Source organism: Oncorhynchus tshawytscha, linkage group LG13, assembly GCF_018296145.1.
Source record: "Oncorhynchus tshawytscha isolate Ot180627B linkage group LG13, Otsh_v2.0, whole genome shotgun sequence".
Taxonomy (NCBI): domain Eukaryota; kingdom Metazoa; phylum Chordata; class Actinopteri; order Salmoniformes; family Salmonidae; genus Oncorhynchus; species Oncorhynchus tshawytscha.
In genome coordinates this window covers 16678618-16704089 of record NC_056441.1, presented here as the reverse complement: position 1 = coordinate 16704089, position 25472 = coordinate 16678618, and the positions used below count along the sequence as shown (strand labels likewise).

At 44.6% G+C, this 25472-nt stretch overlaps 1 protein-coding gene across 1 annotated transcript in view; it reads right to left on the bottom strand.

Moving 5' to 3' along the window:
* The window catches only part of LOC112265808 (potassium voltage-gated channel subfamily KQT member 4), a 31015-nt gene extending 6185 nt beyond the window's left edge, over positions 1 to 24830 (bottom strand). Inside the window, exons 1-9 of the mRNA XM_042295033.1 lie at positions 24806 to 24830; positions 23527 to 23702; positions 22655 to 22780; positions 22284 to 22394; positions 22090 to 22185; positions 19819 to 19907; positions 18750 to 18875; positions 9179 to 9408; positions 7614 to 7713 (exon numbers count right to left, since the gene is read on the bottom strand). Of these exons, the coding sequence (XP_042150967.1) occupies positions 7614 to 7713; positions 9179 to 9408; positions 18750 to 18875; positions 19819 to 19907; positions 22090 to 22185; positions 22284 to 22394; positions 22655 to 22780; positions 23527 to 23702; positions 24806 to 24830 (1079 nt within the window). The remainder of the gene's footprint in view (positions 1 to 7613; positions 7714 to 9178; positions 9409 to 18749; positions 18876 to 19818; positions 19908 to 22089; positions 22186 to 22283; positions 22395 to 22654; positions 22781 to 23526; positions 23703 to 24805) is intronic.
* Between the last annotated feature and the right edge of the window lie 642 nt (positions 24831 to 25472).

Sequence of the window (25472 nt, the reverse complement as noted above, 5' to 3'; positions counted from 1 at the left end):
CTTCCTCCTTCCTTCCTTCCTTCCTCACACAGCACTAGTGATGCATTCTTCATGACTTGATTTTTGCATGGTGTATTTTTTCATTTTGCAGGTAGAAGCATATTTTTTTCTGACAGGGCGGGTCTCAGGTGTGGGTTAAAGAAAGGGTAAGGAAAAGTAGAAAGGAATGAAAAAGAAAAATAATTAAAGGGGTTCTTCAAAGTGCTGAGTCTCTCTTGATCGCGTGTTATGGTTATAATAATACATGGTCAGCCTGAAGTATGCCCCCTACAGCTACCTGGCATAGGGGCATAGTTGGCACTATATCATTATCTACAGGCTCAGAGGCTCTGGTGGGGAAATGGAGCAGCACTTTAGGAGACCACATCGGTACCGAAATGTTGAGATTTTGAAGTCAGCATTGAATATACAAAGTCAGCATTCTGTCATTTTTTAATTGGTTTTATGCACACTACTCATGACATGACATAAGTAGTGAAGTGAGTGTGATGGAGGAGGAAGCTTTTTGGTGTAACACCAAAAGGGAAACTATTGTTTATTAAAAGGTACATGAGCTTAAAAAACAACTTCTAACTTGCAGAGCAATGGAACTATCACTAGGCAAACGATAGGCAAATGGTAGACTTTCCAAACTCTCTAGAAAAAAAGTTACAACGATTTATGGATAAAACTGCATGAAATTGCATCAACAGTGTCAAAGGTCCCCAACTGGGCAGAAATACAAAAGTTGACTATGAGTGGCTTTAGCAGAGCCTGATTAGTTTGAGGAGAGTATTACAGCAATTATGCAGATCTCTCTCCCTCTAAACATCCCCCCCATACCCCAAACGGCCGAACTCCCCACATTTCCACAGATAGGTAGGCAGGCTGATTAACTAAATTAGTCTTCCTAAAGTGAAGACCCAGCTAAAAAATACCTGTTTTTCAAAAGACATCAATCTTAGGTGGGGAATCTGCCAATCACACACACCTGCCCCGGTGTGGAGGTACAGAACAACACATAGCTAGAAGTCAATTGATGCACTCCAAATAGCACCATATTCCTTATAAAGTTGTGCTCTATATAAAGTAGTGTACTATATAGGAAGGGAATAGAGTACCATTTGGGACACATCCAGTGTCATGTGGTTTATTTAAACTAGGGGTTCTATATTGTCATACCAATGGACCAATTCTTGAGCGGAGCCTGAGACAACATTTTCCACCGCCATCAACAAAACACCAAATGATGGAATTACTCCTGGAAGATTGGAGTCGCATCCCTCCAATAGAGTCCCAGACACTTGTAGAATCTATGCCAAGGAGCATTGAAGCTGTTCTGGAGGCTCGTGGTGGCCCAACACCCTATTACAACACTATGTTGATGTTTCCTTTATTTTTCCAGTTACGTGAAAATAAATAATTGTAACAATGGGAAAAACTATTAGCATATTATTCAGTAACTACTCACAAAGCCACAAAAGTTCAGTATGTCCTACTTTGCTGGTATCTTTGTAAGGTAATAATGTTTACGCTTTCATGTGCAAGCATGGTACTAACTAGGTGCCACCCTCAATTGAATCCAGTCCCAATCCACTATTAAATAAAATAAAAATGTTATTTGTCACATGCGCCTAATACAACATGTGTAGACCTTACCGTAAAATGCTTACTTACAAACCAATTAACTTCAAGAAATACAGTTAGAAAATATTTACTAAATAAACTAAAGTAAAAATAAAATGAAAAGTAACACAATAAAATAACAATAACGAGGCTATATACAGGAGGTACGGAGTTGAGGTCATTTGTACATGTAGGTAGAGGTAAAGTGACTATGCATAGATAATAAACAGTGAGTAAGTAGCAGGAATGTAAAAACAAAGAGGGGGTCTGATCAATTGTTCAGCCGTCTTATGGCTTGGGGGTACAACCTATTAAGGAGCTTTTTGGACCTAGACTTGGGACTCTGGTACCACTTGTCATGTGGTAGCAGAGAGAATAGTCTATGCTTGGGGACTGGAGTCTTTGACTATTTTATGGGCCTTACACTGTTACCGCCTAGTATATAGGTTCTGGATGTGATGTACTGGACCGTACCGCACTACCCTCTGTAGCGCCTTAGGGTCAGATGCCAAGCAGTTGCCATACCAGGTGGTGATGCAACCAATCAGGATGCTCTTGATGGTGCAGCTGTTGAACTTTTTGAGGATCTGGGGACCCATTCCAAATCTTTCTTTTCAGTCACCTTAGGGGGAAAAGGCGTTGTCGTGACCTCTTCACGACTGTCTTGGTGTGTTTAGATCATGATAGTTTGTTGGTGATGTGGACACCAAGGAACTTGAAGGTATCAACCTGTTCCACTACAGCACTGTTGATGTGAATGGGGGCGTGTTCGGCCCTCCTTTTCCTGTAGTCCACGATCAGCTCTTTTGTCTTGCTCATGTTGAGGGAGAGGTTGTTGTCCTGGCACCACACTGCCAGGTCTCTAACCTCCTCCCTATAGGCTGTCTCATCGTTGTTGGTGATCAGGCCTACCACTGTTGTGTCATCAGCAAACTTAAGGACGGTTTTGGAGTCGTGCTTGGCCACACAGTCGTGGGTGAATAGGGAGTGCAGGACGGACGAAGCACGCACCGGTCCCCACTGTTGAGGATCAGAGTGGCAAATGTGTTGTTGCCTACCCTTACCACCTGGGGGTAGGCCATCAGGAAGTCCAGGATCCAGTTGCAGAGGGAGGTGTTAAGTCCCAGGGTCCTTAGCTTAGTGATGAGCTTTGTGGGAACTATGGTGTTGAATGCTGAGCTGTAGTCAATGAACAGCATTCTCACATAGGTGTTCCTTTTGTCCAGGTGGGAAAGGGCAGTGTGCAGTGCGATTGAGATTGCATCATATGTGGATCTGTGGGGGCGGTATGCAAATTAGAATGGATCTGGGGTTTCTGGGATGATGATGTTGATGTGAGCCATGACCAGCCTTTCAAAGCACTTCATGGCTACTGACTTGAGTAGCGGGGCGGTAGTCATTTAGGGAGATTACCTTAATTTCCTTGGCCACAAGGACTATGGTGGTCTGCTTGAAACATGTAGGTATTACAGACTCGGTCAGGGAGAGGTTGAAGATGACAGTGAAGACACTTGCCATTTGGTCCGTGCATGCTCTGAGTACGCATCCTGGTAATCTGTCTGGCCCCGTGGACTTGTGAATGTTGACCTGTTTAAAGGTCTTGCTCACATTGGCTACAGAGAGTGTGCTCAAACAGTCATCCAGAACAGCTGGTGCTCTAATTTTTGCTTGCCTCCAAGCGAGAATAAAAGGCATTTAGCCTGCCTGGTAGGCTTGCGTCACTGGGCAGCTCGTGACTGGGTTTCCCTTTGTAGTCCGTAATAGTTTGCAAGCCCTGCCACATCCGACGTGTGTCAAAGCTAGTGTAGTAGGATTCAATCTTACTCCTGCATTAACGCTTTGCCTGTTTGATGGTTCGTCTGAGGGCATGGCAGAATATCTTATAAGCGGATGAGTTTCTGGATGAGTTTCCCACTCCTTCAAAGCGGCAGCTCTAGCCTTTAGCTCGGTGCCGATGTTGCCTGTAATCCATGGCTTCTGGTTGGGATATGTACGTAAGGTCACTGTGGGGACGACATCGTCGGTGCACTTATTGATGAAGCCAGTGACTGAGGTGGTATACTCCTCAATGCCATTGGATGAATCCCGGAACATATTCTCGTCTGTGCTAGCAAAACATTCCTGACATCCGCGTCATCTGACTACTTCCGTATTGAGCGAGTCACTTCCTGCTTTAGTTTTTGCTTATAAGAAAGAATCAGGAAGATAGAATTATGGTCAGATTTTCCAAATGGAGGGTGAGGGAGAGCTTTGTATGAGTCTCTGTGTGGAGTAAAAGTGGTCTAGAGTTTTTTCCTCTGGTTGCACAAGTTTAAATACACATAAGTTGGAGTCATTAAAACTCGTTTTCAACCACTCCACAAACTTCTAGTTAACAAACTATAGTTTTGGCAAGTCGGTTAGGACATCTACTTTTCCAACAATTGTTTACAGACAGATTATTTCACTTATAAATCACTGTATAATAATTCCAGTGGGTCAGAAGTTTAAATACACTAAGTTGACTGCGCCTTTAAACAGCTTGGAAAATTCCAGAAAATGATGTCATGGCTTTAGAAGCTTCTGATAGGCTAATTGACATCATTTGAGTCAATTGGAGGTGTACCTGTGGATGTATTTCAAGGCTTACCTTCAAACTCAGTGCCTCTTTGCTTGACATCATGGGAAAATCAAAAGAAATCAGCCAAGACCTCAGAAAAAAATGGTATACCTCCACAAGTCTGGTTCATCCTTGGGAGCAATTTCCAAACGCCTGAAGTTCATCTGTACAACAATAGTATGCAAGTATCAACTCCATGGGACCACGCAGCCGTCATACCGCTCAGGAAGGTAACATGTTCTGTCTCCTAGAGATGAACTTCCTAGAACGTACGAAAGTGCAAATAAATCCCAGAACAACAGCAAAGGACCTTGTAAAGATGCTGGAGGAAACAGGTACAAAAGAATCTATATCCACAGTAAAAATGAGTCCAATATCGACATAACCTGAAAGGCCGCTCAGCAAGGAAGAAGCCACCGCTCCATAACCGTCATAAAAATGCCAGACGACGGTTTGCAACTGCACATGGGGACAAAGATCGTACTTTTTGGAGAAATGTCCTGTGGTCTTAAGAAACAAAAATAGAACTGTTTGGCCATAATAACCATCGTTATGTTTGGAGGAAAAAGGGGGGACTTGCAAGCCAAAGAACACCGTCCCAACCGTGAAGCACGAGGATGGCAGCATCATGTTGTGGGGGTGCTTTGCTGCAGAAGGGATTGGTGCACTTCACAAAATAGATGGCATCATGAGGGAGGAAAATTATGTGGATATATGGAAGCAACATCTCAAGACATCAGTCAGGGAGTTAAAGCTTGGTCGCAAATGGGTCTTCCAAATGGGCAATGACCCTAAGCATACTTCCAATGTTGTGGCAAAATGGCTTAAGGACAACAAAGTCAATGTATTGGAGTGGCCATCACAAAGCCCTGACCTCAATCCTATAGAAAATGTGTGGGAAGAACTGAATAAGCGTGTCCGAGCAAGGAGGCCTACAAACCTGACTCAGTTATACCAGCTCTCAGTAGGAATGGGCCAAAATTCACCCAACTTATTGTGGGAAGCTTGTGGAAGGCTACCCGAAACGTTGGACTCAAGTTGAACAATTTAAAGGCAATGCTACCAAGTACTAATTGAGTGTATGTAAACCTCTGACCCACTGGGAATGTGATGAAAGAAATAAAAGCTGAAATAAATCATTCTCTCTACTATTATTCTAACATTTCACATTCTTAAAATAAAGTGGTGATGCTAACTGACCTAAGACAGGGAATTTTTACTCGGATTAAATGTCAGGAATTGTGAAAAACTGAGTTTAAATGTATTTGGCTAAGGTGTATGTAAACTTCAGACTTCAACTGTATGTACACTACACTTCAGCATACACACTATAAGCTGCTTTTAACCCTTTACACTCGTGGGAATTGCCCTATATGGATAGGGCTACAGTGAAATGTGTCTTACAGAAGAAATATGTGCATAAGCACGGTAGCAAATTAAAGAGAAAAGTTGATAGATTATGGGGAAATTATAAAGACCAAAGTTCAGGACACAACAACTCACCTGCCAAGACTGAATTCAAACCTTACACTGTTGATTGTATGTGCATTTGACATTTGTTGTCCTTTTGCCACGTTTATTGATAAGGAAATAAGAAAATACTCTGGATTGAGTAACAAGACTATTCCTGGATATGTGGGGTAGGGGCAACATAAGACAAACAAATGACAAGGGTTTGAGTGAGAGGGTTAACTGGTGTCTCCAAGTGGCCACACACCTCTCTAAAGTGGCCACACACCTCTCTAAAGTGGCCACACACCTCTCTAAAGTGGCCACACACCTCTCTAAAGTGGCCACACACCTCTCTAAAGTGTGCACACACCTCTCTAAAGTGGCCACACACCTCTCTAAAGTGGCCACACACCTCTCTAAAGTGGCCACACACCTCTCTAAAGTGGCCACACACCTCTCTAAAGTGGCCACACACCTCTCTAAAGTGGCCACACACCTCTCTAAAGTGGCCACACACCTCTCTAAAGTGGCCACACACCTCTCTAAAGTGTGCACACACCTCTCTAAAGTGGCCACACACCTCTCTAAAGTGGCCACACACCTCTCTAAAGTGGCCACACACCTCTCTAAAGTGGCCACACACCTCTCTAAAGTGGCCACACACCTCTCTAAAGTGTGTGGCCACACACCTGTCTAAAGTGGCCACACACCTCTCTAAAGTGGCCACACACCTCTCTAAAGTGTGCACACACCTCTCTAAAGTGGCCACACACCTCTCTAAAGTGGCCACTCTCTAAAGTGGCCACACACCTCTCTAAAGTGGCCACACACCTCTCTAAAGTGGCCACACACCTCTCTAAAGTGGCCACACACCTCTCTAAAGTGGCCACACACCTCTCTAAAGTGGCCACACACCTCTCTAAAGTGGCCACACACCTCTCTAAAGTGGCCACACACCTCTCTAAAGTGGCCACACACCTCTCTAAAGTGGCCACACACCTCTCTAAAGTGACCACACACCTCTCTAAAGTGTGCACAGTTCCTAAGTCATTTCAATTCACTTTTATGACTGAAAGAAGACACTTCAACTATAAGGTGCTTTTCTCAGCTCAATGAAAATATTTGTACCCGCACACTGAAGAAGGCTGCAAAGCCAAAACGTCTGTGTATGCTATCGCTGATGCAGTGAGATTATTATTTATTTAAAAAAAAAAATGAAGTAAGCTTTATGCGACATCTTTTTAAGTGTGGACACATCACAATTTTGCTGATCAGATCTGGGAACCCGGCCTGCGGCAGGAAGGCTCAGTTACCATGCTAAAGTGGACTTTTCGCTACCGTCAGCTTACACTGCAAACAGCCAGAGACCACTGGAGGAGCTGGGCATTCATCTTACTACAGCCACCATAACAGGAAGTACTATAGACCCAAGTTCTGTGACGACTTGAGGACCAGAGAGGAGACAGGTGACCTGGTTCCACAGTTAGGGGTACTGTGGACCAGTAGGTACCATGTGGGTACAGGTAGGGGTGGTGTGAACCAGTAGGTACCATGTGGGTACAGGTAGGGGTGGTGTGAACTAGTAGGTACCATGTGGGTACAGGTAGGGGTGGTGTGAACCAGTAGGTTCCCTGTGGGTACAGGTAGGGGTGGTGTGAACCAGTAGGTTCCCTGTGGGTACAGGTAGGGGTGGTGTGAACCAGTAGGTACCCTGTGGGTACAGGTAGGGGTGGTGTGAACCAGTAGGTACCATGTGGGTACAGGTAGGGGTGCTGTGAACCAGTAGGTACCATGTGGGTACAGGTAGAGATGGTGTGGACCAGTAGGTACCCTGTGGGTACAGGTAGGGGTGGTGTGAACCAGTAGGTTCCCTGTGGGTACAGATAGGGGGGGTGTGAACCAGTAGGTTCCCTGTGGGTACAGATACGGGTGATGTGAGAGGGGGTGTAGGACTCACCTGACAGCCCGTATCAAGGTCTTCACTGCTGGGATCACCTCTTCCATGGCTACATCACAATATGGTTTGTCTTCAACACTGTCCTCCCCTACTCCTTCCACTGGGGACAGGGCAACAACAAGGTGAGAGTGTGTGTGCACAAATTAGTACATTTTATAGATGGTACAAGTATATACGTGAGACCGTACTTGTGTGTATGTGCCTACAGTATGTACTGTATATACATTGGGATCTGAAATAATTGAAACCCTTGATAAAGACTAGCAAAAATGACAGTTTAAAATAAATAATTCAGGTAGCCTAGTGGTTAGAGTGTTGGACTAGTAACTGGAAGGTTGCCAGATCCCCGAGATGACAAGGTAAATATCTGTCGTTCTGCCCCTGAACTGTTCTTAGGCTGTCATTGAAAATAAGAATTTGTTCTTAACTGACTTGCCTAGTTAAATAAAGGTGAAACAAATAATTGTATGAAAAAAAGGGGAAATGATTTTATACTAATACAATTGCTCTGAGAAAGACACATACTACTTTTTTCTCTCAAAAAGGTAGAGGTCAAATTATTGACACCCTTGTTTTCAATACCTTTCAATGCCTCACCTTGCAAGGATAAAGGCACTGAGCCTTTTTCTCAAATGTTTAATGAATTGGAGAACACATTGGGAGGGATCTTAGACCATTCCTCCATACAGAATCTTTCCAGATCCTTGATATCCTTCATCTGCTCTTATGGACGGCCCTCTTCAATATAAACTACAGGTTTTCAATGGGGTCTAAGTCCGGAGACTGAAATGGCCATTTGAAGATGTTGATTTTTTTGTTGCCAATTTCTTTGTGGATTTTGATGTGTGCTTGGGGTTATTGTCTTGCAGGAAGACCCACTTGTGACCAAGTTTCAGCCTCCTGGCAAAGGCAACCAGGTTGTTGGCTAAAATATCCGGGTACTGGGTAAAGTTAATGACGCCGTTGACCTTAACAAGTGACCCAGGACCAGTGGAATCAAAATAGCCCCATAACATCAAAGACCACCATATTTTACAGTAGGTATGAGGTTCTTTTCTGCTCATGCATTCTCATTTCGATGCCAAACCGACCACTGGTCGCGTCGCCAAAGAGCTTTATTTTCATGTCATCTGACCAAAGCACCGGTTCTAATCCAAGTGCCAATGTCATTTAGCAAACTCCAGGCATTTACATTTGTTGGATGACATGAAAACAGAGCTCTTAGGCCAGGCACACCAGTGGTTGTGCAAGTGGATCTTCCAGCAAGAAGATAACCCCAGCACTAACCCCAAGCACATATCAAAATCCACAGAGAACTGGTTAATTGGACACAAAAATCAACATTTTGAAAACAGGTGTGTCAATTTTGACCCTTACCTTTTTGAGAGAAAAAAGTATTGCTTGTTAAACAAAATCTCTTTCTCTGAGCAATAGTAGTTAGTCATTTTGTATAGTCATTTTTGCTCATCTTTATCAAGGGGGTGTCAATCATTTCAGACCCCACTGTAGATGTATATACTGTATATATGCATGCAGGTGAGAGTGAGTTAAGTCCTAATTCCCACCGTCTGCAGGAGGTCTGGGTTTGAGCCGTAGAGAGGTGCGGAACCGCGTGCGGTCGTTGAAGCTCCAGCTCTTCTGCACCTTCCCGGGACTGGTGGCTTCTGGGACATTCTCCGTGCTGGGCGACTGGCGGAAACTCGTCCCGGGAGGCAGTGGAGACGCCTTGTTCCGGATCGCCTGAGACGACCGAGAGTTGTTCATCCGCATCCGGTCTCGAAAACCTATTTTGCTGCTGCTGGAACAATGAAGGAACAATTTACCTGTGTCCACATGTTTATTGAATTAACTACCACTATTATCTGCCACTTAGGACATCCTTAGAGTTCTGTTGTGTGATTTTCCTCATGACTGTCGGTCCATAGTGTCCAGTGGATGATACAGTTGTTTTAGACCCTGAGTTTAGCCAATCAGCAGAGGAGCAATCCCAGGTAGTTAGAATATGTTAGCTAGCAGGTACAGACAGCAGTACACTAGATAGTGTAGCTACTGACTACCATTAAACATTTAAACAGTCACACCGAGCTGAGTCAGTGACCAACAAAGCAGACAGAGAGAACAACAGAGACAGATATTCAGACGTGATGGAGAGACAGACTGACTGACTGACTGACTGACTGGCTGACTGGTTGACTGACTGAATGACAGAATTACTTACTTACTGACTGGTTGACTGACTGGCTGGCAGGCTGACTGACTGGCTTACTAAATGGTTGGCTAACTGGCTGACTGGCTGACTTACTGAATGGTTGGCTAACTGGCTGACTGGCTGACTTACTGAATGGTTGTCTGACTGGCTGGCTGGCTGGCTGAATGACTGACTTACTGAATGGTTGTCTGACTGGCTGGCTGGCTGACTTACTGAATGACTGGCTTACTGAATGGTTGTCTGACTGGCTGACTTACTGAATGGTTGGCTGACTGGCTGGCTGTCTGGCTGACTATCGGTGGGTGGGGGGGGCAACACAATAACTCCTCGGTGTCATCTGGGACGTATACTCATGTTAACATGTTAAAGTCACAAAGTATTTCCAACATCACACATCAGGGAACGATTAGAAACATGTTGTTGTTTACGCCTGTAGTTTACGCCTGTAGTTTACGCCTGTAGTTTACGCCTGTAGTTTACGCCGAGATACTCCTTGTTTGTGCGCTGGCCTGCCATTTAAGTTAATATTTAAATAGCTGAAAGAGCATTAGGGGAAATAGCATTTCATATGTTGGAGCTAAAATGCTCAGGTTGACCTAGAAGGGGAGGGTGGACAGAGTAAGATGTTGAATTACTGTTAGCCCTTTGGGGGGGAAAGTATATAAGTGAGGCTGAATACAGCTGAGTCCTCCAAAGACATGCACGGTATACTGAGCAAGTATAAGAGAAACATTTTAGCAGAAAGGGAAAACTCTATTTGGGGAGAGACATTTTTTTGTCTGGGTTAAGTGGATAAGATTTGCAAAAGTACAACACACATGTGATTGCATTGCATGCATGACCATTTGAATCCTCTCCCCAGAAATCACTACAGAGCAGGATTGATCAAAGAAAACATGCATAAAAAATGTGCACTTAACAATTAATGGTCATGCAACTGTATTAAGAGAACAGCATGCGTGACTTTCTACATATTTGATCTTTGGAACAACCTTCTGTCCAAAATATCAAATATATTATTTTAAAAAGTCTGTCAAATCTGTAAGTGTGAGAGAAGGCCAATGCTGACATTAGATCCACATGAACCATGAAACATCCTTTGTTCTCCAATAAACAACGCATGGTTTAATGTGTCCCCTAGTTCACCAAAAACAATGTAAAACCAGGCAAGATAACTGGTAATGGTTAACAGAGTTATCCTCTGAACAGAACACCCCATCATTCTCTCACACAGTAAAAGCTCAGTCAAAGATTTCTACGCCAGAGCAGTGTATGTTTCCCATTCTCAAAGATCAATTAGAAAATGTGAATATCAGTTGGACAAGATGGTGCCGAAGAGGATGGCTGACGTTTTACATTCCCGTAACCAATTGTGCTATTTTGTTCATTTTTTTGCGTTTGTAACTTATTTTTTAACTTATTTTGTACATAATGTTGCTGCTACCATCTCTTATGACCAAAAATAACTTATGGCCATCAGAAATGGGATTACTCACCACTAACTGTAAGAATCTTTCTCCTTTAACGAGTCCGACAAGAAGGATATACTGCTGTCCCGGGAACAGGCCCAGATCCCCGTCATTTTCGTGAAGAAAAGAAGACGCAGTTCGAGCTGCCTTTTGAGAATTCGTAGGCGAACTCCCACTGCCTTCAGTTCTACTTGCTACCATGCAATCATTGGAAAATAAAATGTTTAACCTACGATTATAATTATCCTACCAACGTCCCAGATGCTAATATATGCATATTATTATTAGTATTGGATAGAAAACACTCTGTAGTTTCCAAAACTGTTTGAATGATGTCTGTGAGTATAACAGAACTCATATGGCAGGCGAAAACCTGAGAAGAATCCAACCAGGAAGTGGGACATCTGAGGTTTGTAGTTTTTCAAAGCTTGGCCTACCGAGTACACATTGAGATATGGATGAGGTTGCACTTCCTACGGCTTCCACTAGATGTCAACTGTCTTTTGAAACTGGTTTGAGGATTCTACTAGCAGCAAGCCAGCAGTGGTGTTGAAGGGCCAGTAGGAGGCACTATTTCCTCTGGTCTAAAAAAAATATCCCAATGCTCTGTGTAGGGTGCCATCTTTCGGATGGGACGTTAAATGGGTGTCCTGACTCTCTGAGGTCATTAAAGATCTCATGGCACTTATCGTAAGACTGGGGTGTTAACCCTGGTGTCCTGGCTAAATTACCAGTCTGGCCCTCAAACCATCACGGTCACCTAATAATCCCCAGTTTACAATTGGCTCATTCATCCCCCTCCTCTCCCCTGTAACTATTCCCCAGGTTGTTGCTGCAAATGAGAATGTGTTCTCAGTCAACTTAACCTGGTAAAATAACGGATAAATAAAAATACTATAAAGGAGGGGCTCATGAGTGCTGTTTGAGTCAGTGGTCTGGCAGAGAGCCTTGGTCTTATGACGCGCGCTCCCGACAGAGTTACCTCTCGTTCCAGTGCCTTTCTGAAGACAAAGCAATTCTCCGGTTGGAACATTATTGATGTTTTATGTTAAAAACATCCTAACGATTGATTCCATACATCGTTTGACATGTTTCTAAGGGACTGTAATGGAACGTTTTGAGTTTTTGTCTGGATGAAATGCTTGTTCCTCATGAAGATGGATTACTGGGCTGAACACGCTAACAACAAGTGGCTATTTGGACATAAATGATGGAACAAATCAGTCATTTATTGTCGAACTGGGATTCCTGGGAGTGCCTTCTGATGAAGATCATTAAAGGTCAGTGAATATTTATGGTGTTGTTTCTAACTTTGTTGATTCCAAAATGGCGGCTATTCCTCTGGCTGTTTCGGGTTCTGAGCGCCGTTCTCAGATTATGCTTTTTACATAAAGTTTTTTTGAAATCTGACACAGCGGTTGCATTAAGGAGAAGTCTATCTTTAATTCTGTGAATAACACTAGTATCTTTTATCAATGTTTATTATTAGTATTTCTGCAAAATCACCTGATGTTTTGGAACCAAAACATTACTGCACATGAGGCGCCAATGTAAACTGAGATTTTTAGATATAAATATGCACATTATCGAACAAAACATACATGTATTGTGTAACATGATGTCCTATGAGTGTCATCTGATGAAGATCATCAAAGGTTAGTGATTAATTTTATCTATATTTCTGCTTTTTGTGACTCCTATCTTTGGCTGTAAAAATGGCTGTGTTTTTTTGACTTGGCGTTGATCTAACAATAATATGTTGTGCTTTAGCTGTGAAGCATTTTTTAAATCGGACACGATGGGTAGATTAACAAGATGTTTATCTTTCATTTGCTGTATTGGACTTGTTAATGTGTGAAAGTCACATATTTAAAAATATATATTTTTGAATTTCGCGCACTGCCTTTTCAGCGGAATGTTGTCGAGGTGTTCCGCTGCGCAACCCCTGCGCTAGAAAGGTTAATGAACCAGCAGCTGTCTTTTTGTCAATAACAGCCGCTGCGCAATGTCTAATATTAAAGAAGTCTCAAGGTATTGCTCGCCTGAGGTCGAGTATTGTATGATAAGCTGTAGACCACACTATCTACCAAGAGAGTTCTCATCTATACTATTTGTAGCCTTCTATTTACCACCTAAGACCACACTCAACCAACTCTATAAGGCCATAAGCAAACAAGAAAATGCTCACCCAGAAGCGGCACTCCTAGGGGCCGGGGACTTTAATGCAGGCAAACTTCAATCAGTTTTACCACATTTTTACCAGCATGTCACATGTGCAACCAGAGGACAACAAACCCCAGACCACCTTCACTCCACAAACAGAGATGCATACAAAGCTCTCCCCCGCCCTCCATTTGGCAAATCTGACCATAATTCTATCCTTCTGATTGCTGATTGCTCATGCTTACAAGCAAAAACTAAACAGGAAGTACCAGTGACTCGCTCAATACAGAAGAGGTCAGATGAAGCAGATGCTAGGCTACAGGACTGTTTTAGCAGAACAGCACAGACTGGAATATGTTTTGGGATTCATCCAATGGCATTGAGGAGTACACCACCTCAGTCATCAGCTTCATCAACAAGTGCATCGACGACGTCGTTCACACAGTGACCGTACATACATATTCCAACCAGAAGCCATGGATTACAGGCAACATCCGCATCGAGCCAAAGGCTAGTGCTGCCGCTTTCAAGGAGCGGGACAGTAATCTGGACTCCTATAAGAAATCCCGCTATGCCCTCAGACGAACCATCAAACAAGCAAAGTGTCAATGCAGGATTAAGATTGAATCCTACTACACCAGCTAAGATGCTAATCAGATGTTGCAGGGCTTAAATAAACTATTAAGGACTACAAAGGGAAACCCAGACACGAGCTACCCAGAGCTAAATGCCTTTTATGCTCGCTTCGAGACAAGCAACACTGAAGCATGCACGAGAACCTCTCCCGGACTGAGTCTGTAATACGTACGTTTGAAGCAGACCACCATAGTCTCTGTGCCCAAGGAAGTGAAGGTAACCTCCCTAAATAATTACCGCCCACGTCAGTAGCCATGAAGTGCTTTGAAAGGCTGGTCATTGCTCACATCAACAGCATCCTCATGGATACCAACCGCCCCCACTGATCCACAGATGACGCAATCTCAATCGCACTCCACACTGCCCTTTCCCCCCTGGACAAAAGGAACACCTATGTGAGAATGCTTTTCATTGACTACAAATCAGCGTTCAACACTATAGTTCCCACAAAGCTCATCACTAAGCTAAGGACCCTGGGTCTAAACACTAAACACTGGATCCTGGACTTCCTGACTGGCCACCCACAGGTGATAAGGGTAGGCAACAACATGTCTGCCATGCTGATCCTCAACACTGGGGCCCCTCAGGGGTGTGTAGTTAGTCCCCTCCTGTACTCCCTGTTCACCCACGACTGCGTGGCCAAACACAACTCCAACACCATCCTTAAGTTTGCTGATGACACAACAGTGGTAGGCCTGATCACTGACAACGATGGGAGAGCTTATAGGGAGGAGGTCAGAGAACTGGCAGTGTGGTGCCAGGACAACAACCTCTCCATCAATGTGAGCAAGAGAAAGGAGCTGATCGTGGACTACAGGAAAAGGCGAGCCGAACCCATTAACATCAGTGGAGCGGGTCGAGAGTTTCAAGATCCTTGGTGTCCACATCAACAACGACCTATTATGGTCCAAACACACCAAGACAATTGTAAAGAGAGCACGACAACACCTTTTCCCCCTCAGGAGACTGAAAAGATTTGGCATGGGTCCCCAGATCCTCAAAAAGTTAAACAGCTGCACCATCAAGAGCATCCTGACTAGTTGCATCACCACCTGGTATGGAAACTGCTCGGCTTCTGACCGTAAGGCACTACAGAGGGTAGTGTGTACCGCCCAGTACATCACTGGGACCAAGCTTCCTGCAATCCACGACCTATGTAACAGGCGGTGTCAGAGGAAAGCACATAAAAATGTCAGAGACTTCCGTCACCCAAGTCATAGACTGTTTCTCTGCTACCACACAGCAAGCGGTCCCGGAGCGCCAAGTCTAGGACCAAAAGGCTCCTTAACAGCTTCTACCCCCAAGTCCTAAGACTGCTGAACAATTAATTAAATGGCTACCGGACTGTCATACTGACCGTCCCCCCTCTCCATTTGTTTTGTACACTGCTGCTGCTCGCTGTTTATTATCTATGCATAGTCACTTCACCCCTACCTACATGTACAAATGACCTCTAACCCGTATCCCCGCACAGTTACTCGGTACCCATACCCTCTGTATATAGCCTCGTTATTGTTATGTTATTGTGTTACATTTTATTATTTTTACTTTAGTTTATTTGGTAAATATTTTCTTAACTTCTTGAACTGCACTGTTGGTTAAGGGCTTGTAAGTAAGCATTCCGCGGTAAGGTCTACACTTGTATTTGGCACATGTGACAAATACATTTTGATTTGATTTCATGTCAAATATACCAAATGTCAGCCATTTCTACCCTGAGTACCATCGGCAATGGCAAGTGTCTTCCCACTATGCTCAATGAAGAGGCTAAAACCAACTTCTTACTCAAAAGTAGAACATTTACAGAGACACACACACACTGCACTGGGCCAGAAGGCTTTGGGACCCTCAGGCAGAATGAGAAAGGGAGATGGGGGGTGGGGGGGGTGGGGCGTGCTGACGTGCCCCGTGCACAGGCTTGTCACTGTGGATACCTCTGCTGTTTGCGGCCAGTGTGAATCCGGAAGAGACTCCGCTTTTTAGAAACGAGCTGACTGAGGAGACACACAAGGCAGAGGGAGATAAGGTGAGGAAGAGGAGAAGAGGAAGAGAGAGGAGAGGCCAGGTGAGGGGTGCAGAGGAGAAGAAGAGGAGGAGAGGAAGGGTGGGTGAGGAAGAGGAGGAGAAGACGAAGAGAGGAAGAGCAGGTGAGGGGTGCAGAGGAGAAGAAGAGAAGAGAAGGCGAGGAAGAGGAGAAAATGTGGTGAGGAAGAGGAGAGGTGAGGAAGAGGAGGAAAGGAAGAGGCGGAGAGGTGGTGGTGATGAGGAGGAGAGGAGAGAAGTGGAAGAGGAAAAGAGGAAGTGAGGAAGAGGAGGAAAGGTAGAGGAGGAGAGGTGAGGAAGAGGAGGAGAGAGGAGGAGAGGAAGAGGAGAAAAGGAGAAGAGGAGGAGAGGTGGTGAGGATGAGGAGGAGAGAGGAGGAGGGGAGAAGAGGAGGTGAGGAAGAGGAGGAAAGGAAGAGGAGGAGAGGTGGTGGTGATGAGGAGGAGAGGAGAGAGGAGGAGAGAAGTGGAAGAGGAGGAAAAAGAGGAGAGGAGAGGAAGAGGAGGAGAGGTGGTGAGAATGAAGAGGAGGAGAGAAGTAGAGGAGAGGAGGAGAGGTGAGGAAGAGGAGGAGGAGAGGAGAGGTGTACGGAGGTAGTGAGATCATAAAGGTAAAGATGGGAGGAGGGAGATGAAGAAAAGTAGAGGACAGGGTGAAGTGGAGTGGAAGCCCAGTACTGCCTCTCATCAGTCTAAAATGGCTTCCTTTCCTAGTCTCCTTTCACACTTAAGGATTACCAAGTGAAAGCATGTGTCCCTGTTGGCCCCCAACATATTGCTTTCCCCTACACTTCCTTTGATTTCAGACCAGACTAGACGAAGGAAAGGAGGCAAAGAAAGCAAGCCATGTCAATTTATTGACAAGCACCCCATTGAGGAGGGAGGTAAGGAGTAGGGATGTGTGAACGGAGTGTGGTGAGTTGGGGATATCGTGTAGGCAGCCAGAGTGCATGCATACGAAGCAGTTCACTTCAGTATGTCCATGATTAGACTGCAGCCTTTCCAGAATGTCTAAGTAATTAGCTCCACACCTATCCATTGTCTTCTTGACTTGGAAGGCACACTGCCTTCAATGTGTGTTATTAATGTATTTATGTACATGCAGTACTATTTAATCTACAGTATGAAAAAGTATCACCGGTTCATATTGACAAGACCAAACATATACCTTGGAAAACATGGCATGTTATTGTATGTATTAACAGGCATGTTATTGTATGTATTAACAGGCATGTTATTGTATGTATTAACAGGCATGTTATTGTATGTATTAACAGGCATGTTATTGTATGTATTAACAGGCATGTTATTGTATGTATGCCCTCATGCTGGGTTGTGCTCTACTGTTTTTCTACTGCCATGTTGGAACCGTGCCTGTACGATCACAGCACCACTTCCTAGCATGTTGGAACCGTGCCTGTACGATCACAGCACCACTTCCTAGCATGTTGGAACCATGCCTGTACGATCACAGCACCACTTCCTAGCATGTTGGAACCGTGCCTGTACGATCACAGCACCACTTCCTAGCATGTTGGAACCGTGCCTGTACGATCACAGCACCACTTCCTAGCATGTTGGAACCGTGCCTGTACGATCACAGCACCACTTCCTAGCATGTTGGAACCGTGCCTGTACGATCACAGCACCACTTCCTAGCATGTTGGAACCGTGCCTGCACGATCACAGCACCACTTCCTAGCATGTTGGAACCGTGCCTGTACGATCACAGCACCACTTCCTAGCTCGATGTGTCAGAGAGAATGCAGAGATACACACATTCAGAAGACGAGAACAAACCTGCAAGGGACTTCTGCCTTCCTGAGAACAGGGTTGATGGAGGGATGGCATGGAAGAGAGAGGGATGATGGAAGAGAGAGAGGATGAATGGATGAAGGTGATGGAGTTGACATGAGGATGAATCAGACGAGGAAAGACAATGAGAGGCAGGGAGGGAGCAGGCGGTGCTGTTAATTACAAACAGGTCTGAGATCAGTGACAGGTGGTTAGATACACAACAGCACATCCACACAGGAACCACAGACCAGAGAACAGCCAGCATGCTCCTTATAGCATAAACCAGTTTGATGATATAAGGAGTAAAAACCTGCGGTATCTTCTGGTGAACCACAGTCATTTTATCCAGTGGATTATTTATTAGATGATTAATGACAAAAATGATGATCAAAATAACAGGGCCTAATGTACTGAACAGAATACCACAATGTACTGAACGGAATACCACAATGTACTGAACAGAATACCACAATGTACTGAACAGAATACCACAATGTACTGAACAGAATACCACAATATACTGAACAGAATACCACAATATACTGAACAGAATACCACAATGTACTGAACAGAATACCACAATGTACTGAACAGAATACCACAATGTACTGAACAGAATACCACAATGTACTGAACGGAATACCACAATGTACTGAACAGAATACCACAATGTACTGAACAGAATACCACAATGTTGTTCAATTGTGTGTGACTGTGACTGAAGGTGATGGTTTGTTTGTGTGTGTATGGGGTGTATCTATATATTGGTGTGTCGTGTATCCGTGTGTTGATGTATCTGTGTGTGTTGCGTGGTGCGTACCTGTCCCCTGACAGGTAGGGGGAGCTGTAGGGCCGTAGCCCAGACAGCAGGGTGTGGTGGGAGTTGTGAAGGACCTTCTTGGCGCTACGCCGTCGCTGAAGGTGACTGAACAGTAGCGTCAGTTCTCTGACCCCACGTGCCCAAATAAGAAAACAAATGAAAGAAAGAAAGGACAAAACAACAACTCATAAAAAGGGTCAAATTAAGAGTCAAAACATTAAAGAGAGGGGGATCAGAAATATCAATGCGCCATCAACACACTTTTGCTTGTTACTGGACACAGAGCTAAGCAGCAAAAAAGACACAAGTCATGAAAGCCCCTCTTTTTAACCAAACAAAATTTGTGAAATGAATATGTAAATACTTAAAATAGGAGAACATAATCTTAAGAAACAAACAACGGTGGTATTCACATTTTGGAGGCTTGGAGAAACGTGTAGTAACTTACAAAAATGTATGAAAGTGCAGCCCACCATTTTAGATCAGGAGGATAGAATGTCCATGCCACTACTGGTAGAACCAGCTCAATAGCTGGGATAGTGCTCATCTTTGTGCATATGTGCATCAGTGGAGGCTGCTGAGGGGAAGACGGCTCATAACAATGGCTGGAACAGAGTAAATGGAATGGCATCAAACCATATGTTTTATGTATTTGATACCATTCCACTGATTCCGCTCCAGCCATTACCACGAGCTCATCCTCCCCAATTAAGGTGCCACCAACCTCCTGTGGTGTACATGTGCATGTGTGTGTTTCATGTCTACCATGTCTATGAATAAGGTTAAATGTGTTTTTCTCCTAGTTCCTATAATTCATCTGTACAGCCTCTCATAATCTCCCTACATTGCTCTCTCTATGTTCAACCGGTTAGCCGTGTCAGTTGGCGTTCAAACCCACATTCTTTTAGGAAAGGTACACTTGCCATTCTAAGTCACATCTACCCAAACAAACATTTCATCCTTTTAATGACACCAATGATAGACAAATGGGTACAGTGGGGATGGTTAAATCCATGGGTCGATCAGTAGACATAACAGCAGCATTGTTGGAGAGGAGAGGAGTACCTACCTGAAGGATGGAAGCATGCTGTCATAGAAGTACCATGTGGCTGTCAGGTAGGAGTGCTGAGCATCAGTAGAGTACAGACGCCACGCAGCCTGGAACACACACACACACACACACACGCAGGCACACACAAACACACACACACACACAGGCAACACACACACATGCAGGCACACACAAACACACACACACACACACACGCAGACACACACACACACGCAGGCACACACAAACACACACACACACACACACACAGGCACACACAGGCACACACACACACACACACATACACACACAGACACAAACACACACACATACACACACACACACACACAGGCACACACAGGTACACACACACACAGGCACACACACACATACACACACAGACACAAACACACACACACACACAGGCACACACAGGTACACACAGGTACACACAGGTACACACACAGGCACACACACACATACACACACAGACACACACAAACACACACACATACACACACACACACAGTCACACACACATACAGTGCCTTGCGAAAGTATTCGGCCCCCTTGAACTTTGCGACCTTTTGCCACATTTCAGGCTTCAAACATAAAGATATAAAACTGTATTTTTTTGTGAAGAATCAACAACACGTGGGACACAATCATGAAGAGGAGCGACATTTATTGGATATTTCAAACTTTTTTAACAAATCAAAAACTGAAAAATTGGGCGTGCAAAATTATTCAGCCCCTTTACTTTCAGTGCAGCAAACTCTCTCAGAAGTTCAGTGAGGATCTCTGAATGATCCAATGTTGACCTAAATGACTAATGATGATAAATACAATCTACCTGTGTGTAATCAAGTCTCCGTATAAATGCACCTGCACTGTGATAGTCTCAGAGGTCCGTTAAAAGCGCAGAGAGCATCATGAAGAACAAGGAACACACCAGGCAGGTCCGAGATACTGTTGTGAAGAAGTTTAAAGCCGGATTTGGATACAAAAAGATTTCCCAAGCTTTAAACATCCCAAGGAGCACTGTGCAAGCGATAATATTGAAATGGAAGGAGTATCAGACCACTGCAAATCTACCAAGACCTGGCCGTCCCTCTAAACTTTCAGCTCATACAAGGAGAAGACTGATCAGAGATGCAGCCAAGAGGCCCATGATCACTCTGGATGAACTGCAGAGATCTACAGCTGAGGTGGGAGACTCTGTCCATAGGACAACAATCAGTCGTATATTGCACAAATCTGGCCTTTATGGAAGAGTGGCAAGAAGAAAGCCATTTCTTAAAGATATCCATAAAAAGTGTTGTTTAAAGTTTGCCACAAGCCACCTGGGAGACACACCAAACATGTGGAAGAAGGTGCTCTGGTTAGATGAAACCAAAATTGAACTTTTTGGCAACAATGCAAAACGTTATGTTTGGCGTAAAAGCAACACAGCTCATCACCCTGAACACATCATCCCCACTGTCAAACATGGTGGTGGCAGCATCATGGTTTGGGCCTGGTTTTCTTCAGCAGGGACAGGGAAGATGGTTAAAATTGATGGGAAGATGGATGGAGCCAAATACAGGACCATTCTGGAAGAAAACCTGATGGAGTCTGCAAAAGACCTGAGACTGGGATGGAGATTTGTCTTCCAACAAGACAATGATCCAAAACATAAAGCAAAATCTACAATGGAATGGTTCAAAAATAAACATATCCAGGTGTTAGAATGGCCAAGTCAAAGTCCAGACCTGAATCCAATCGAGAATCTGTGGAAAGAACTGAAAACTGCTGTTCACAAATGCTCTCCATCCAACCTCACTGAGCTCGAGCTGTTTTGCAAGGAGGAATTCAGTCTCTCGATGTGCAAAACTGATAGAGACATACCCCAAGCGACTTACAGCTGTAATCGCAGCAAAAGGTGGCGCTACAAAGTATTAACTTAAGGGGCTGAATAATTTTGCACGCCCAATTTTTCCGTTTTTGATTTGTTAAAAAAGTTTGAAATATCCAATAAATGTCGTTCCACTTCATGATTGTGTCCCACTTGTTGTTGATTCTTCACAAAAAAATACAGTTTTATATCTTTATGTTTGAAGCCTGAAATGTGGCAAAAGGTCGCAAAGTTCAAGGGGGCCGAATACTTTCGCAAGGCACTGTAAATAGAAACACACACACATTTAGCCACAAAATAAAATAATCCAATCTTACAGCAAAACATCCTGAATTTGTTGCTGGGTTCAGTTGTTAGCACCTTTGTCAGATTGATTGGAGGCTATCTGTGGTCACCTGTATAAGGCTGGCAGCAGGAGTCCTCCTCTTCTCAAAGTGCTTCTGTCTGTGCTGCTCCTGCACCTTCAGGGCAAAGCCTGACCCCAGGATACCCTGAGAGAGAGGTCAGAGGGAGGGCCAGAGGCATGAGACCAACCCTGATTGGCCGGAAAGGGAACTGACAGTGATGTGGACCAATGAGAAGGACTCACGGCAGGAAGGGCGAAGAAGGACACGCCCAGGAGAGCGAAGCCGGCAGCCAGAAGTCTCCCCAACCAGGTGCGGGGTGTCTTGTCACCGTAGCCGATGGTGGTGAGAGTTATCTGGGTGTAGAAACACACACACATACACACACACACACACACACACATGCATGCAAGCAAACACACACACACACACACACACATACACACACACATACACACACAAACACAGAGAGACATACACACATACACACACAGGGTATTGATTTATAATGAATGCAGGGTAAAAGAGATGCCTTGTTTTTTATTGGTGAGTGTTAAATTGTAGAGAGGGACATGTGTACCCAAGTCAATGGGTGTGTGGTCTAAGCAGTACTGACCGTTCCCCACCAGAGGGAGTCTGCGTAGGTGTTGAACTCTGTGTTGACGTCTTTCTCTGCCAGGTAGACCAGGAAGGAGGCAAAGATCAGGACCAGGAAACCAATGTACCACGCTGTAATCAGCTCCTGAGAGACAGAGAGGGAAGGGGGGGGGGAGAGAGAGAGAGAGAGAGAGAGAGAGAGAGAGAGAGAGAAAGGGGAGCGAGAGAGAAAGAGTAAGACGTGGGGAAAGAGAGAGAAAGAGTAGGGAGAAAGAAAGAAAGCGTGAGAGAGAGCAAGAGAGAAACAGAGAGAGAGAGAAACCGAGAGATACAGAGAGAAAGAAAGAGAGAGTGGAAGAGAGAGAGAGAAAGAGAGAGCGGTAGTCATTATCATTATCTTCAAAAGCATCATTAACATTAATTAAGATGAATCAATAAATGCCAGACATTAGAGAGCAGGACCATCATCATCTTCATATCTGGCCTCTGGGTTGGATGCTGACACATCCCAATCCATCAGCATGACCATCATCACCAGCCTCATCATGGCTGGACAGTGTGTGCGTGTGTGTGTGTGTGTGTGTGTTCGTTTTATGTGTATCCGTGCCTGTGTTTGAAAGAGCAACAGCAAAATTGAGGTCATTCTAATTGACAAACTAGAGCAGTCTAACTACGGGACTACACATTGCTGAGCTCAGCAGTTTTCCACTAAACTGAACCAGGTGTGTGTGTATGTGTGCGTGTGTGTGTGTGTGTGTGTCCTGGTGGTCGTACAGTCTCTTTATTCACACCCTCATTTAGCTTTGACTGCATATCACTAATCCTGGTTGTTTCCATCATAATCATCATCATCATCATCACCATTGTGTGTCTGTATGTGTGTGTGTCCACCTTGCTGTGGGCGTAGACCACAGAGCCCAGTAGTTTCCAGGTGCCTCCTCGTCTGTCCATGCGTACCATCCGGAGGATCTGGAGGAACCGCATGCTGCGCAGGGCAGAGGTGGCAAAGACGTTCCCCTGGGTGCCCGCTGCGATCACCGCCAAGGACACCACAAACACTATGAAGTCTATGGAGGGAAGAAGAGGGAAAAAGAGAAGAGGGGAAAGAAAGAAAGAGTAGAGGGGGAAGAAAGAGAAGAGGGGAAAGAAAGAAAGAGAAGAGGGGGAAGAAAGAAAGAGTAGAGGGGAAAGAAAGAGAAGAGGTAGAAGAAAGAGTAGAGGGGGAAGAAAGAGTAAGAGGGGAAGAAAGAGAAGAGGGGGAAGAAAGAGAAGAGGGGGAAGAAAGAAAAGAAGGGGAAGAAAGAAGAGGGGGAAGAAAAAAAGAGGGGGAAGAAAGAGTAGAGGGGAAGAAAGAGAAGAGGGGGAAGAAAGAGAAGAAGGGGAAGAAAGAGAAGGAGGGGAAGAAAGAGAAGAGGTGGAAGAAAGAGTAAAGGGGGAAGAAAGAGTAGAGGGGGAAGAAAGAGAAGAGGGGGAAGAAAGAGAAGAGGGGAAGAAAGAGTAGAGCGGGAAGAAAGAAGAAGGGGAAGAAAGAAGAGGGGAAAGAAAGAGAAGGGGAAGAAAGAGAAGAAGGGGAAGAAAGAGGGGAGAGGGGGAAGAAAGAGAAGAAGGGAAGAAAGAGAAGAGGGGAAGAAAGAGAAGAAGGGGAAGAAAGAGAAGAAGAGGGAAAAAGAGAAGAGGGGAAAGAAAGAGTAGAGGGGGAAGAAAGAGTAGAGGGGGAAGAAAGAGAAGAAGGGGAAGAAAGAGAAGAGGAGGGAAGAAAGAGAAGAGGTGGAAGAAAGAGTAAGGGGAAGAAAGAGTAGAGGGGAAGAAAGAGAAGAGGGGAAGAAAGAGAAGAGGGGGAAGAAAGAGTAGAGCGGGAAGAAAGAAGAAGGGGAAGAAAGAAGAGGGGGGAAGAAAGAGAAGGGGAAGAAAGAGAAGAAGGGGAAGAAAGAGTAGAGGGGGAAGAAAGAGAAGAAGGGGAAGAAAGAGAGAGGGGGGAAGAAAGAGAAGAAGGGGAAGAAAGAGAAGAAGGGGAAGAAAGAGTAGAGGGGGAAGAAAGAGAAGAAGGGGAAGAAAGAAGAGGGGGAAGAAAAAAGAAAGATAGGTGAGAGGGGGGTGTTGAAGCTACACTGCATGGATATGTACACGCACATACACATTCAGTACACACACGTGCATATTCAGTACACACGCTCAGCCTTGGTAAGGCTATCCATTAGCTATTGCTCACTGGAAACAATGTATGTAATGTTGTCTCTGGCTGGGGCAGCCTGCTACTTTTTATTAACAAATAAATGCAATCAACCATTCAACCAATCAACCCAGTGTGAACATGAGTAAAGAAAAACCTGAAAACCTGATAAACATTAACTTGTAGGTGAACAGACACACACTTGCATACACAGATAAACACAAACACAGCGTCTTGCCTATGATGCAGAAGGGTTTCCTGGCGAAGCGTAGTCTCCCCTGCCATCCTCTGTAGCGACAGCAGCAGCCGGACGCCCAAACCCTCACAACGTATTCCAGACCAAACACCACGATCATTACAAACTCCTGTAGGGGACATAACGATTATTACAGCCTCCTGTAGGGGGAGACTGAGAGAGAACATCACGATTATTACAGCCTCCTGTAGGGGGAGACACAGAGAACATCACGATTATTACAGCCTCCTGTAGAGGGAGACAGAGAGAGAACATCACGATTATTACAAACTCCTGTAGTGGGAGACAGAGAGAACATCACGATTATTACAGCCTCCTGTAGGGGGAGACTGAGAGAGAACACCATGATTTTTACAGCCTCCTGTAGGGGGAGACAGAGAGAGAACACCATGATCATTACAGCCTCCTGTG